Source organism: Terrapene carolina, unplaced genomic scaffold (assembly GCF_002925995.2).
Source record: "Terrapene carolina triunguis isolate 2854851 unplaced genomic scaffold, T_m_triunguis-2.0 Scaffold198, whole genome shotgun sequence".
NCBI lineage: Eukaryota > Metazoa > Chordata > Testudines > Emydidae > Terrapene > Terrapene triunguis.
Genome location: NW_020664549.1, coordinates 4,081,889 through 4,095,996, shown reverse-complemented (window position 1 = coordinate 4,095,996; position 14,108 = coordinate 4,081,889). Strand labels below are relative to the sequence as shown.

The window sequence follows — 14,108 nt, the reverse complement described above, 5'->3', positions numbered from 1 at the left end:
TGGCTCTACTTCCCCAAAAAAGAAATCGGCTTTTTTTTTTTTTTTGTTCCTTTTTAAAGTGGCTTTGTGGATTGTTGTGTCTGTTTGTTTGTTCTCGCTGCTTTTTTTAAATCGTAGTGCCAACCAGCTTATTATAGGCTGCATGAACTCCAAATATCTCCAGCATGAAGGAAACTGGGTAATCAGCTCTGAATGCAATTTCCTGTGTGAGAGACGGGAGGCAGAGCTTACAGTCTGGAGATAGACTGCACAAACTTGTCCAGTTGTAACCTAACACTGCCCTGAAGAAAGAGCTGCAAAGATAAAGACGTGAAGTGTCCTCTTTATTTGAAAGTGCAGGACAGTCCTGGCAGGGACAAGGCACCAGGAAGGGCATTTTTAAGGAATATGTGAAGACAAAGAAAGAAAGAAAGACAAGTTGAAGAAATCTAGTTGAAGAGGGCTGGAGGAGTGGGGTGTTTGGAGAAGGGAGCAGCTGCAGAGACCTGAAGGAGACCTTCACATGGAGAGGACGATAGGATGACACTCCACTTGTGGGAGCTCCATTAAAGTGTAAACAAAAAAAGTGAGTTTCTCCAATGTGTCTGTGTATTCTTGGGGGTGGGAATTGGCTGATCACAGGATTCCTCAATGCAGCTGGGACTGAAATGTGTCTGGAGGGAAGCTTATGCAGAGCTGGAGTTTCTTGCAGCTGAACAATCAAGCAAACTTTTGTGCATGTGGATGCGGCAGTTGGGGAGAGGTGTCCTGCCCGGGTGAGTTAGAAATCACTTCTTGGGGTTGTGCGATTTCCTTCTTGTCTCCCCACCTAAAGTCTTCATGCTGATTCATTCCATGTGAGAGTTCCTCATGGCTGGGTTGTTTAGCAATCTTCAGTGAGCTTCTCTCTCTCACTGTCTTGCTCTGCATGTGGTGTGTCTGGCAGGTCCCAGTCAGATGTCCCAGGTGAGAAGTGATCTCTCAAGCCATTCTGACTCACTCAATGGAGACCCCGTGCCGGATCAGACACCCTTCCTGCCCACTAGCACAGGTAAGCACAAGGGGCTTTTGTCTCCCTCGCTTTAAACTTACAGGGACTTGTCTCTCTCTGGCCACTGGCAGGAGCCCTAGGCTTCCCTGTTCTTTTTATTTGTTAAGTAGAAGTCTTTGTCCAACTTTCTGGGTTATAAAGAGAATTGTAGCTCTTTGTGGCTGAGCACAACGTGAGCTAGATCCTCAGCTGGTGGAAATCAGCATGGCTCCACTGAACTTAAAATAGCTGTGCTGCTTTCCACCAGCTGCCCTGTGTGTATATCCACCACACAATGGGGATCAGAACCCCAGCTCGTGAAAATCCAGGGACGCTAATGGAGCCCCACCAGCTGGTGATCTGTGGGCGTGGGGCGGGGGATGGTGCCACTAGGACAAGAAAGTTTGTGTGAAACTTTCCCGCAAAGTTTCTGTAACTTTCCCATTTCTAATGGGACTTCCCCAAGCGCCAGGATCGGTGGGAGCAAGGGCGCTGGAGACGAAAGGTGCTTGCTGAGCTGTTTTCCTGGCTTGGGAAGAGGCGAGGATGTTGGCTCTGCAGGAGCCAGAAGGGTTAAAGAGCAGGCAGACGAAATGGTGCAGAGACTTATTGGCGAGGGGCTCACCTCCAGGCTTAAAGCCCACCGCTTCCTTTCCCATATTTTCTCTCTCTGTCTCTCTCTCTCTCCAAAGACACTATTGTGCTCTCGCGCGCTGGCTGTGTGGGACGTAACCTCTCCGAAGGGGGGAAAGGGAGCTTGGGTTTCTTTCTGCTGCCTCCTGCCTGGGTTGCAGACCGTGCAGTGGGAGCCCTGATGCAGCTGCACTGGAGCTTTGGCTTCTCACAAGAACTTTTGTCTCCATTCAGTCGCCTCGTGTTCTTGGGCCTGGGCCAGCTCCTTGCGAGATGCAGCTTCCCCCCCACCCTCGCTCTGGGCCCTGATCCTATTAAATTTAATAACATCCTCTAGCCCCTGCTCCGTACCCGGAGAAAGCTGTCTGCTTTATTCCTTCCCCAGATCTGGCTTCAAGCCCCACAGTCGGAAGGTGGGGAGGCTCTGGGTTGCTGTATGTAGGGGGGTCCATCCGATACCCATGGACTGGCCAAAGATCAGAGAAGATCAGTGCTCCAATGGCAGACCATGGGGAGACCATCGGGCGGATCAGAGCCTGATCCTGCCACCCTTGCTCATGGCACGTGGCGCTCAGTCCCATTGAAGCCTGTAAGATTGCTCAGTAAATGCTCCTCAAAAGGGGTCAGGGCTGCAGAATCAGGCCCTAAATAAGTGGGTTCCCTGGATCCCTGATTGCCTCCATCTCCTCCTCCCACCTGGAGCAAATCCAGTGAAATTCCACTACCCGTGAGAGTCCTGCTCTCTTTCCATGCATCGTGCTGTGTTAGCTACAGTGTGCTGGCTCTGAGAAAGCCTCCTCTTGGAATGTAGCTATTGTGCGTGGGGAGGGAAATCAATTTGACCAGAAGAGGTTTCCAGGCTACTAAATGATGACTCTTCGCCAGCTGACTCTGAGCGAGTTGTTGTATACGTAATAAGCTCTCCTGTAATTTAATATTACCTGCTGTAGAACTCTAACGCTATGTGAAAGTTGTCCCGTTGTTGTTATTATGGCAACACCATAATGCCTTCATTTGCATTTGCCGTAATGAGAATGTTGATTGGGCTGGGGTCTTTGGCTTTTTCCGGGGGATGTCACGCACAGTTGGAGGACCTCCATTGTCAGCGCAATTGGCTTCCGCAGATATTTACATGGAGAAACTACACTGAAGGGCAGATTGAGAGGAATGGGTCAGAGCAGGAAACTGACAGCGAAAGGTGAAACACAGCCTATTGTGTGTGCTGTCAGAGTGAGACACAAAAGAGGCCAAATTAATTCCTGGTGTAATTCCACTGATGGACTTATCCTGCAATGTGCCAGGGCCCAGATTTCAGAGAATACATTCCCTTGTTGTGTTCCCCCAACATTTCCAACTTTTCCACTTCCTGTCCCAAACTCTTGTGTATTGTTGCTCTTTGCTGTTCAGCGGCTGACATGTTCCACCACAGAGATGGCTGCACCACAGGGAAGAATTCTGTGCATCAGTGGCCACTGTTTTCCACCCCAGAGGTGGATTCATTTCAGTGGTGGGTGAGCAGTCCATAACAACCTCTGCAGGGCTAGGTGGGTTTTACTCGGGAAGTTAGCCCGAGCCTCCGCTGGTGCCGCAACATCTACACAACTATTTTGAGCGCACTGGTGCAGTTCTGTCTACACTCAGCAGTCTGTGATGGAGCAAGTACTTGAATCCAAGTCTGCAAAGTCCCATGCTAGCACCACTGGGTTCCATCTCTTTCACAGCCTGCTCTTGGGGCCTGGGACTTTGGCCTAGATCTAGGTTGCTATGTAGCAGAGGTTCGACAGGGCAAGAGTTCTCAGCTTTCAAAACACCAGAAGCTCCTACCCCTGTTTGAAAAGGCACCAAGTGCCACTGCTTACTGGGAGACGCTCACTGGTCCATGCAGAGCCAGAATTCCACCGAGAAGAGTCCATTCCTGCTCTTTGCTGAGGACTGAGGTGAGATGTTTGTTGTTTTTTATCCATCAGGGTAAGAGCAGCTGCTCCTTGCGGCCTTTCCCTTTGCAGGATTTTCATCCTTGTTTGGAGGGCACTCCAGGGATGGCATCCAGTTTGTCCACACAGTGTTATTTGCTGAAACCTTGTCTCTTGGGAAGTTTCATTTGAAGATTCTGCCTCCCTGTTCCTACACCTAGGATTTGATCATGGGGATTTGAACCCAATAACCCTTTCAAATATAATTAAGGAAGCCAAATTAACTTGGTGAGATTGAGTTGATAAAATAGGTGGGGAAACTGAGGTGCACGGAGGCTCAAGGTGAGCGAACCTGTGGCAGAGCTGGGGACAGAATCCAGGTCTCCCCACTCTTAGTCTCATTCCTGACTATGGAGCCGTGCGGTTTCTACCTTATGAAAAATGACGTGACCTGGATATTTCTTCTGGGATCTCTGTCCCCTCTCTTAGTAGCCATCTCTGAAGATGGATCCCAGGTTATCACAACCTTCTTCTCACCGCAGGGAGGGCTGGACCCAGGTACCTAGGTACCATCAAAGCAGCCCCTTTGACAGGACCGCCCAGAGGAGGGGGCAAGTGGGGCAATTTGCCCCAGGCCGAGCCGGGGCCAAGAATCCCTTTCCTGGCTAGAGGCGCCTTTTTAATTTTTACTCACCCGGCAGCGGTCCAGGTCTTCGGCGGCATTTCGGCAGCGGGGGGCCCTTCAGTGCTGCCGAAGACACGGAGCGAGTGAAGGACCCGCCGCCACCGCAGACTCGGAGCGCCGCCCGGTGAGTACAAGCGCCGCAGCGGGTGGTGCCTTTTTTTATGTCCGCTCCCCCGCTTTGCCCCAGGCCCCCTGAATCCTCTGGGCGGCCCTGCCCTTTGAATTACCAGAGGACAGCGCTAGAGAAAGATGAGAATCCACTGGTTTCATGTCCAGCAGTGAATGAGTGAGCACAGGCAGCCCATACTCAGATGCCACCTTCATATGGCAGCATGTTGGCTCGTATGGGCCAGTCTTTCTATGACCTTACTTTAGCATGAATACCCTATAGACTTTTCTCTTTCTCCATCACTTCCCTAGAGCTGGTTGGAAAATATCAGTTATTTTCTCATGTGGCATTTAGAGGCAAAGAAAATCTGGGCCTTTTGGTTTTTGGTTTTTGAAGAGAATTTTTTAAAAAAATCTATTGTTTCACCAAAAAAAATCTCCCGTTTCTGATTTTTCATTTCCCTCCCCCTTTTCCAGAATAGAACAAATGGAGGGGACAGCTGGCACAACGTTTGGGAGGGGCTGAAGAAAAAATGAAAAATGTAGAGAAGAAACGAATATTTGGGACAGCTTTTTTTGGGGTGGTGGAAGCCATTTTCCGTCAAAAAAATTGGTTTTGATGGGAAAATTTGGACAAGTTCTACACTCCTCCTCTCTCTCTTTCCCCTGCCCTCTTTCTCCTGGGTACACACACAACTTTTCCTCCCCTCTCTGTCCTATGCACCCCAGATAGTCTCTCTGGCCACTCCACCCGCAGCGTAAGCATCTCACACCCAGTGAGCTCAACTCTGCCCCTGTCAGAGGCTGCCGGTGACTCCCCAGCACAACTGGGAGCAGGCCTTGGCCGCCGGTGCTTCGTTTCTGGGCTCCCCGTTGACATCCACTCCCCGGCTTGGCTACAGTAGCCAGCAATTCTGCGGCTTCCTGAGTCTGAGCAGGGGAAAGGGGAGTGTACTTAACATGCGAGCACACACACACACAGTGGTTTTTTTGACCATTCACAATGAGTTTGCCCTGAGGTATAACACGGGGCTGAAAGCAGTTTCTGTCTCGAGGCCCCAGCCCAGCCCCGCTGTACCGCAGGCCCAGCCCCTGTGACAGGCCCAGACAATGCCTCTTTCATAGAGGGCGCAGCAGAAGCCTCCCTCAGAGCTCAGCTTCTCTGGAAATGGGAGCTCTGCTGAGCTGGGTTTGCTGGGGCGCAAACCACAGGCCGCCCTGCCCAGTCCATTGTCCTGCCCGTGCTGCAATCAAGATCAATGGAGGAGATGCTGGGACTGGAGGCCTTGTCCACATGGGAGAGTTTTTCCAGTATACATTTTTCCACTACAGCTCCACTGGTGTAACTATGCCAAAAGAGTGCATCCACACCGCTTTGTTTACGCCAGCTTAAATCTCTTCTCTTATGAATCGTGCAGCTCTGTGCTTTTTCAAAATAACTGCACTCTTGGCACATCTCCCTTGGTGCCCTATTCCACCACTACATTCTCTGCCTCCTGGGATTTTTCTCGTGTTGCACGGTCAGATACCTTCAGGAACCTGCTGGCATCCTGGGACTTGGGGACAAACTATCAAACTCCCATGATTCCTTTCCAGAATCATTTGGTTTTAGCAAGCCAGCACCACTTCCAAACTGCTGTCAGGCCGTATGGGGAAAGCCCGGCTGCTTGGCACAATCCTGACAGTCAGGGATACAAACAGGGTACCCCAGAGGTATTGGCAGTCGAGAATGAGACCTCAGAAATGTTTGCTGTGGGGCATCATATGAGGGAAGCTTATGTACAGCCGCTGGCTTGCATGTGTGAAGGACTGTGCGTTCCTGAGTGGTCAGTCTGATAGCTTGTCGGTTCTGTCCCTCTGGTTGATCTGTGGACTCGGTGCCCCTCCCTCACCTGAGGGGCGGGGACTTCCGTTGTCTTGGTGGGCTCTGTCCACCTACCCAGACCTGAGATGGGCTGACAACTTGTCCTCCCTGCCAAATTCGTACTTAGGATTCATCTACCTGCAGAGTTGCACCAGTTTAACGCCAGGTACAGCTTGAAAGTGATTTAAGTTCTGTCTACACGGCAGTTGGCGGTGTAATTTCCAGCTCGGGTGGATATATTCGTGCCCTCTCGGATCGAGCTCGCGTGCTAAAAATAGCAGCGTTGCTGCAGCTGCACAGGTGGCAGGACAGCTAGCCGCCTCAAGTGCATGTCTTCGCATGGCTGGCCCATCGCATGGCCCATGCAGCCACGACTACACTGCTATTGTGTACTAGCATGATCCAAGCTAGCACTGGGATAGACTCATGGATTCCAAGACCAGAAGGGGCAATTATGATCATCTTGTCTACCCTGCTGTATAACACAGGCCAGAGGACTTCCCCAAAATATTTCCTAGAGCAGAGTTTTTAGAAAAACAGCCAGTCTTGTCTTGATTTAGAAATTGCCAGTGATGGAGAATCCACCACAACACTTGGTAAATTGTTCCAGTGGTTAATTACTCTAACCATTAGACATTTTCGCCTTATTTTCAGTCTGCATTTGTCTAGCTTCAACTTCCAGCCATTGGATTGTGTTAGACCTTTCTCTGCTAGACTGAAGAGCCTATAATTAAATCTGCGTTTCCTGTGTAGATACTTACCGACTGTAATCAAGTCACCCCTTAACCTTCTCTTTGTTAAACCAAATAGATTGAGCTCTTTCAGTCTATCAGGTAGGTTTTCTAATCCTTTAATCAATCCTTGTGGCTGTTCTCCGACCCCTTTCCAATTTATCAACCTCCGTCTTGAAATGTAAGCACCAGAACTGGACACAATATTCCAGTGGCGGTTGCACCAGTGCCAAATACAGAGGTCAAATAACCTCTGTACTCCTACTTGAGATTCCCATTGATACAGCCCAAGATCACATTAGCTCTTTTGGCCACAGTGTCACACTGGCAGCTGATTATCCAACCCACCCCACCCCCAAATCTTTTTCAGAGCCTCTGCTTCCCAGGAGAGAGTCCCCTATTGTGTAAGGATGGCCTACATTCTTTGTTCCTAGATGTACACATTTACATTTAGCTGTATTCAAATGCATATTGTTGGCATGTGCCCAATTTGCCGAACCATCCAGATCGCTCTGAATCAATGACCTGGTCTCTTCATCATTTACCACTCCCCCAGTTTTTGTTTCATGTGCAAACTTTATCAGTGACGATCTGATGTTTTCTTCCAGGTCATTGATAAAAATGTTAAATAGCGCAGGGCCAAGAACTGGTCCCAGCAGGACCCACCTGGAAACACATCTGCTTGATGATGATTCGCCATTTACAGTTCCATTTTGAGACCTATCAGTTAGCCAGTTTTTATTCCATTTAATGTGTGACACGTTAATTATATATCACTCTAGTTTTTTAATCAAAAGTTGTTCAATACCAAGTGACCTCCAGTTCCAGTATAGACCTACCCTTAATTAAACTGGTGCAAACCCATGTATGGATGCTTTTATTTTGATTTAGTTTAAATTGCTTATGTTGGAAGATTATGTAGGACAGTATATAAGGAGTGAAACTACAGAAGGAGGGCCAGATTTCAGGCGGGACCTAGTTTTGTGTGACACTCGGAGTTTAGGAATGCAAACCAGTGGCCAGTCCTCTCAGTATGTAACGTTGGCCTCTCTGCATGCACAAAGCAGGGTCGCCCGGGGGTGCAAGTGGGGCAATTTGCCCTGGGGCCCCGGCCCCCACGAGAATATAGTATTCTATCGTATTGCAACTTTTTTTTTATGGAAGGAGCCCCCAAAATTGCTTTGCCCCAAGCCCCCTGAATCCTCTAGGCGTCCCTGGCACAATGAAGATCTCTTTCTACAACTCTGCCTGCCTGCCATGTCACTTATTGCACAGTTCAGGAACAGGTTTAAACTAAGTGAAAATAAATCTTTTTAAAACTGAATTAAGAGAGCCCACACAAGAGCTGGCACCACTTTAAGTAACTTGATTGCAAAATGTGTGTGTAAACAGCCTCTCAAAAAAAAAATTAGAAACAACCAACCATTTTTTTTTCATTTTGCCCCCCCAAAAAACAATAAAAAGCTTTCTACGCCAAACACCTGACATCTATATTTTGCTTCTCCAAGTTTCATTGCAATTAGTGAAACTGCTGCATTTGTTTAAAATTAAAAAAAAAAATATTCTTTCTGGCATTTTCAAAGATTCCAGTTTCAAAACAAAACAATCCCTCAACTGGGTTCTGCTGTTTGCCACTAGAGTGCTGTGTTCTTCCTCTAGCTTCTAATTAAATTTCCTTTGAAATCGCCTGCCGAGATTCTGAGAGTTGCAGAAACCAGATAACGCCCCTTATTTCTTTTTCTGGAGTTTTTCATATTTTCCCAGAAGTGTAACAAGATGTGCATGGCAGTTGTGATCTCTCCATCTGTGTCCCCATAGCCTGATCCCTCCTTGGGGGATTTTGTGTCAGGGCCTGCGTTCAACATGGGCCCTATATACGGGACATCGTTCATTTCTTTCGCGTGCTTTGTGCTTGGGCTGTCCTCTCCTTGGCTTCTCAACACCAGGCTGCATGGGAGGGTAATGGAGATGCCATGACCAAACATGGTCTTCTCGTTAAAGCACTACTGTGCGACTCAGTAGCTCACTTTGCCACACGGTGCCCCATGGCAAGTCACAGCAGCCAATGTTTTCCAAAAGTGGCTAGTCTTTTGGGGTGCCTCCATTTCTGGGGGGCCCTATTTGGAGACATCTTAAAGGGGCCTGATTCCCGACAGAGCTGAGCACCCGGTCTCTGAAAATCATGCCCCTTTAAAGGTGGAAACCCAAAATCATTCATCATTTTTGCAAAGTCTTGGCCTAATTGTGCGTGTGTGTGTGTGTGTGTGTGAGAGAGAGAGAGAGAGGGAGAGAGTTCCCCATCTCTAAAATGGGGGTGACAATACTCCCTTTTTCTCACCTTTTGCCTTTCTTATCTATTTAGATTGTGAGCGTTTTGGGGTAGAGACTTTCCCTTACGTGTAGTCTACGCAGCAAAAACAAACCAACAAACAAAAGCAGGGCAGTGCAGATGTTTGCCAGGGCCCTGAAACCCAGTGACAGGAAAGGTCTCGGAGCCCAGGTTCCAGCCCGAGCCCAAATGTCTACCTTGCTATTTTTGGCCCTGCAGTGCAAGCCCCATGAGCCTGAGTCAATTGACCTGGACTCTGAGACTCACTGCTGGGGGGTTGGTTTTTTGTGCAGTATAGATGTAACCTATGAATACAGACAGCACCTAGCACAGTGGGGCCTTGTTCTTGGTTGGGGTAGGTCCAATACAAAAAAGAAGAAGAAGAAAAGGAGAAACACCCTCTCTCTCATCCTCCCCAAACCTTTGCTGAGGTTCTGAAATGTTCTGATACTTGTCAGTGTTTGTGGCTTTTTATTGTCACTTCTGATTTCCAGCTAGATCTTGTGAAAATCCTGAACCCAAGCCTTGAACCCAGGCTTCAAACTTGCAGAGCTCATGGCTAGTCAGATCTGTGGTTTGTTTCAATTCAGAGAGCTAGGGCCAGATCCTCAGCGGGTGGAAACCATCATAGCGCCACTGACTTGAACAGAGCTGTACTGATTGATGCCAGCTGAGGCTCTGGATGATAAATGAATCCAGAAGTAGGTGCAGGTTCCAAACACCTTGAAGTTCAAACCCTGCATTTCAGCTCAGGCCCATCTCAGGCGACAGGAAATATGCGTGCCCAAAAGAACATGCGCGAAGCTTTACCAGGGATGTCTCCAGCCAGCAGCAGAGAAATCTGGTGAGAACTAAGCTTCTCTCATCCCTACAAGGAAGGGAGAGATAAAGGGGCCTCTGCTTGACCTTTGGCCAGTGCTTTGTAGGTTTCTTTTAATCCCCCAAACTCTGCATAAGGCACCTTACCACCCATATCATTTTGGAATTTTTATTGCCCTCTCTACCCAGGTATACATTCTGTAATGTCTCCTTCCCTGGATAAGGAGGTTGAAGATTAAAGAGAACGCAGTATCAGTAGAGGTCACGGGCTGCAGCGTCTGATGTAGGACAATAGCCTCTTGTGCTGAGCTTTGGAATTTTGTACCCCGGGATGTAAGCACCAAATTGACCACTGTTTACTATTGGTTTTGCTGATGGGCACCCTTGGACCAGCCTGTTACATTCTGTTTCAGCCGCAGGGTAAATAATCTGATTGAAAGAGGAATGCAGAGGCCGGGACTGGGTAGAGTAGGGAATTATCAATGGGAGCTGGAAATTCTCACCTCTTGGGCTAACTCTAGCCCTGCTTGGGAATGACGACTGTTTGGTGCTCTCTATGTATGGCAGGTCTCGGTTCCTAGTGGGCCGGGGTCCTCGTCATGAAATAGCCATCCCAAGTGGCACTGACAGGCATTGCTGGAGACTGAACTGCTCTTTCCTCACTATATGTGGCTGCTCCAGGTCAGGACTCAGGCACGTTGGCAGGGTGGGGAAATCTGGCCCTGTTGCTGTACCTGTTTTGTGGATAAACAGATGACTTCAGGCTGCACAGCCGTCACTCCAGCCTGTCTCGCAACCGGTGTCAATTCTGATGCACCAAGCAAGAATGTGTTTACCCAGTTTGGCAACTTTCAATTCCCTGGCTAAGAACCCAGGTGCAACACGTTCTCAGGAGCAGATGCAAATTTGCACGGAAAGCAAGTTGGACGATTTAAGGTCTCCATGAGAAATGACTTGCTCCACCCAAATGGCCTAATCATTGGACTGCTTTGCAGTCATTAGACCAACAGCTATGTAATCTGTGGCCCATATAGGGTGACCAGATGTCCCAATTTTATAGGGACAGTCCCAATTTTTGGGTCTTTTTCTTATATAGGCTCCTATTACCCCTCACCCCCTGCCCCGATTTTTCACATTTGCTGTCTGGTCACCCTAAGCCAGGGGTCAGCAACCTTTCAGAAGTGTTGTGCCGAGTCTTCATTTATTCACTCTAATTTAAGGTTTCATGTGCCAGTCATACATTTTAACATTTTTAGAAGGTCTCTTTCTATAAGTCTATAATAGATAACTAAACTATTGTTGTATGTAAAGTAAATAAGGTTTTTAAAATGTTTAAGAAGCTTCATTTAAAATTAAATTAAAATGCAGAGCCCCCCGGACCGGTGGCCAGGACCCGGGCAGTGTGAGTGCCACTGAAAATCAGCTCGCGTGCCGCCTTCGGCACGCATGCCATAGGTTGCCTACCCCTGCACTAGACCCATAAAGCTTTGTGCTGCCTTTTTAAAAAGAGTTTATTCCCATATCGCCCTGACCCAGTTGAGGTAAGTGTCATGATCCCAGGCCCAGATTGGTCTGTCTATAGTCAGTACCACCCCAGAAATTCTGGATTCTCCTCCCTGTTCTAGAAGGGGTGTGTTGTCTACTGGTTAGAGCAGAGGGGGAGCTGAGATTAAGGACTGAAAAATTCTGTTTTCTTAGCTCTGCCGCTATGTTGCCTTGGATGGACACCTCTCTGGCTTCCCCACTCCATCTCCCCCCCCCCCACACACACAGTAAAGTGGGAGTAGTAATAACTTTCTGTTTCACAGGCTTGTTGAGATGAGATTGTATGAATGTAAAGTGCACTGCGATCAGGTTCTGTAAAGTTGGACCCTTGTACAAAACCCTAAGATGGCTAGCTAGAACTTAAAATGAAAGGTGCTCTATAGGTGCAAATTATTGTTCTTGTTAATAATGATGTGCATCAGCTCACATTTATCTATTCTTCAACTAACTTTTTCTAAGAACTCTTAGGTTAGAAAGGCACAATTTTCCCTGGCAGATCCTATGCTAGTTTGACCCTGTAAGGGTATATAATTACTGTACCCAGCATGTCCTTAACTAGGCTCTCCATAATTTTCCCTGGCATTGTGGTGTGGTTCATTGGGCTGTAGTTCCCACAATCTCCTTGGATTTGCTAGGCACCGTATTATCAGCTTTCCAAGCTTCAAGAATAATTGCTGTTTTTAAAGCTATGTTAAATGCCTCAGGGTCTGATCCAGCAGCCTTCACTCATGCAAAACTCCCAGTGAAGTCAAGGAGGAGTTTGCCTCTGTATGGAAGAATAGGAAGAGGCCAATATGACTCCGTCAGGAGCTCTTCAATGACCTAAAAATCAAAAAGGAATTCTGTAAAAAGGGGAAACATGAATGAATTGCGACAGAGGAGTACAAAAGAATAGCACGCATATGTAGGGACAAAATCAGAAAGTGTAAGGAACAAAATGAGTTACACCTAGCGAGGGACATAAAAAGCAATAAGAAGACGTTCTTTAAATACATTAGGACCAAGAGAAAGATGAAGGAAAGTGCAGGTCCTCTTCTTAGCAGGGAAGGAGAGCTAATAACGGATGACCTAAAGAAGGCTGAGAGGTTTAATGCCTATTTTGCGTCATTATTCACTAATAAAAGCTCAAGGTGACCAGATACTCAACATAATTAATATTAACAAAAAGGGGGGAAGATATGCAAGCCAGAACAGGTTCAAGAATATTTAGATAAATTAGATGTATTCAATAGGGCAGAGCCTGATGAAATTCATACTAAGGTTCTTAAGGTACTAACTGAAGCAATCTCAAAACCATTGGAGAACTCATGGAGGACATGTGAGGTCCCCGAGGACTGGAGAAGGGCAAACATTGTACCTGCCTTTAAAAGGGGGAACAAAGAGGACCAAGGGAATTATAGACCAGCCGACATAACTTCAATATCTGGAAAGATACTGGAAAAATTATTAAGCAATCAGTTTGTAAGTGCCTAGACGATAATAGGGTTATAAAGAGTAGTCAGCATGGATTTGTCAAGAACAAATCATGCCAAACCAACCTAATTTCCTTCTTTGATAAGGTTACTGGCCTCATGGATGGGGGGAAGTAGTTGACATGATACATCTTGATTTTAGTAAGGCTTATGCCACAGTCCCACATGACATTCTCATAAGCAAATTAGGGAAATGTGGTCTAGATGAAATCACTCTAAGGTGGGTGCAACTGGTTGAAAGACCATACTCACAGAGGAGTTGTCAATGGTTTGCTCTCAAACTGGGAGGCGGTATCTAGTGGGGTACCGGAGGGGTCAGTCCTGGGTCCAATACTATTCAATATTTTCATGAATGACTTGGATAATGGTCCAGAGAGTGTGCTTATAAAATGTGTAGATGGCACCGAGCTGGGAGGGGTTGCAAGCACTTTGGAGCACCGGATTAGAATTCAAAATGACCTTGGCAAATTGGTCTGAAATCAACAAGGTGAAATTCAGTAAAAACAAGTGCAAAGTACTTCATTTAGAAAGGAAAAATCCAATGCACAACTACAAAATGAAGTATAACTGGCTAGGGGGTAGTACTGCTGAAAAGGATCTGGGGGTGATAGTGGATCACAAATTGAATGTGAGTCAACAATTTGAGGCCGCTCAAAAAAAGGCGAATATCGTTCTAGGGTGTATTAACAGGAATGTTGTATGTAAGACCTGGGAGGTAATTGTCCCGCTCTACCTAGCACTGGGGAGGCCTCAGCTGGAGTACTGTGTCCAATTCTGGGTGCCACCACTTTGGGAAAGATGTGGATAAACTGGAGAGAGTTCAGAGGAGAGCAACACACATGATCAAAGGTTTAGAAAACCCGACCTGCGAGAAAAGGTTAAAAAAACTGGGCATGTTTAATCTTGAGAAAAGAAACCTGAGAGGGAATCTAATAACTGACTTCCGATACGTTAAGGGCTGTTCTACAGGGGACGGTGATCAATTGTTCTCCTTGTCCAC

At 47.3% G+C, this 14,108-nt stretch overlaps 1 protein-coding gene across 2 annotated transcripts in view; it reads left to right on the top strand.

Annotated features, from left to right (window-relative positions):
* Nucleotides 1-408: 408 nt before the first annotated feature.
* The window catches only part of LOC113407129 (myoD family inhibitor-like), a 39,494-nt gene continuing 25,794 nt past the window's right edge, over nucleotides 409-14,108 (top strand). Inside the window, exons 1-2 of one of the 2 annotated variants that reach the window (XM_026655214.2) lie at nucleotides 409-565; nucleotides 926-1,030. In XM_026655214.2, coding sequence (XP_026510999.1) covers nucleotides 937-1,030 — 94 coding nt within the window. In that variant the 5' untranslated portion in view covers nucleotides 409-565; nucleotides 926-936. Of the gene's footprint in view, nucleotides 566-598; nucleotides 756-925; nucleotides 1,031-14,108 lie in introns of those variants that run through there. The other variant, XM_026655213.2, reaches the window with a different exon arrangement.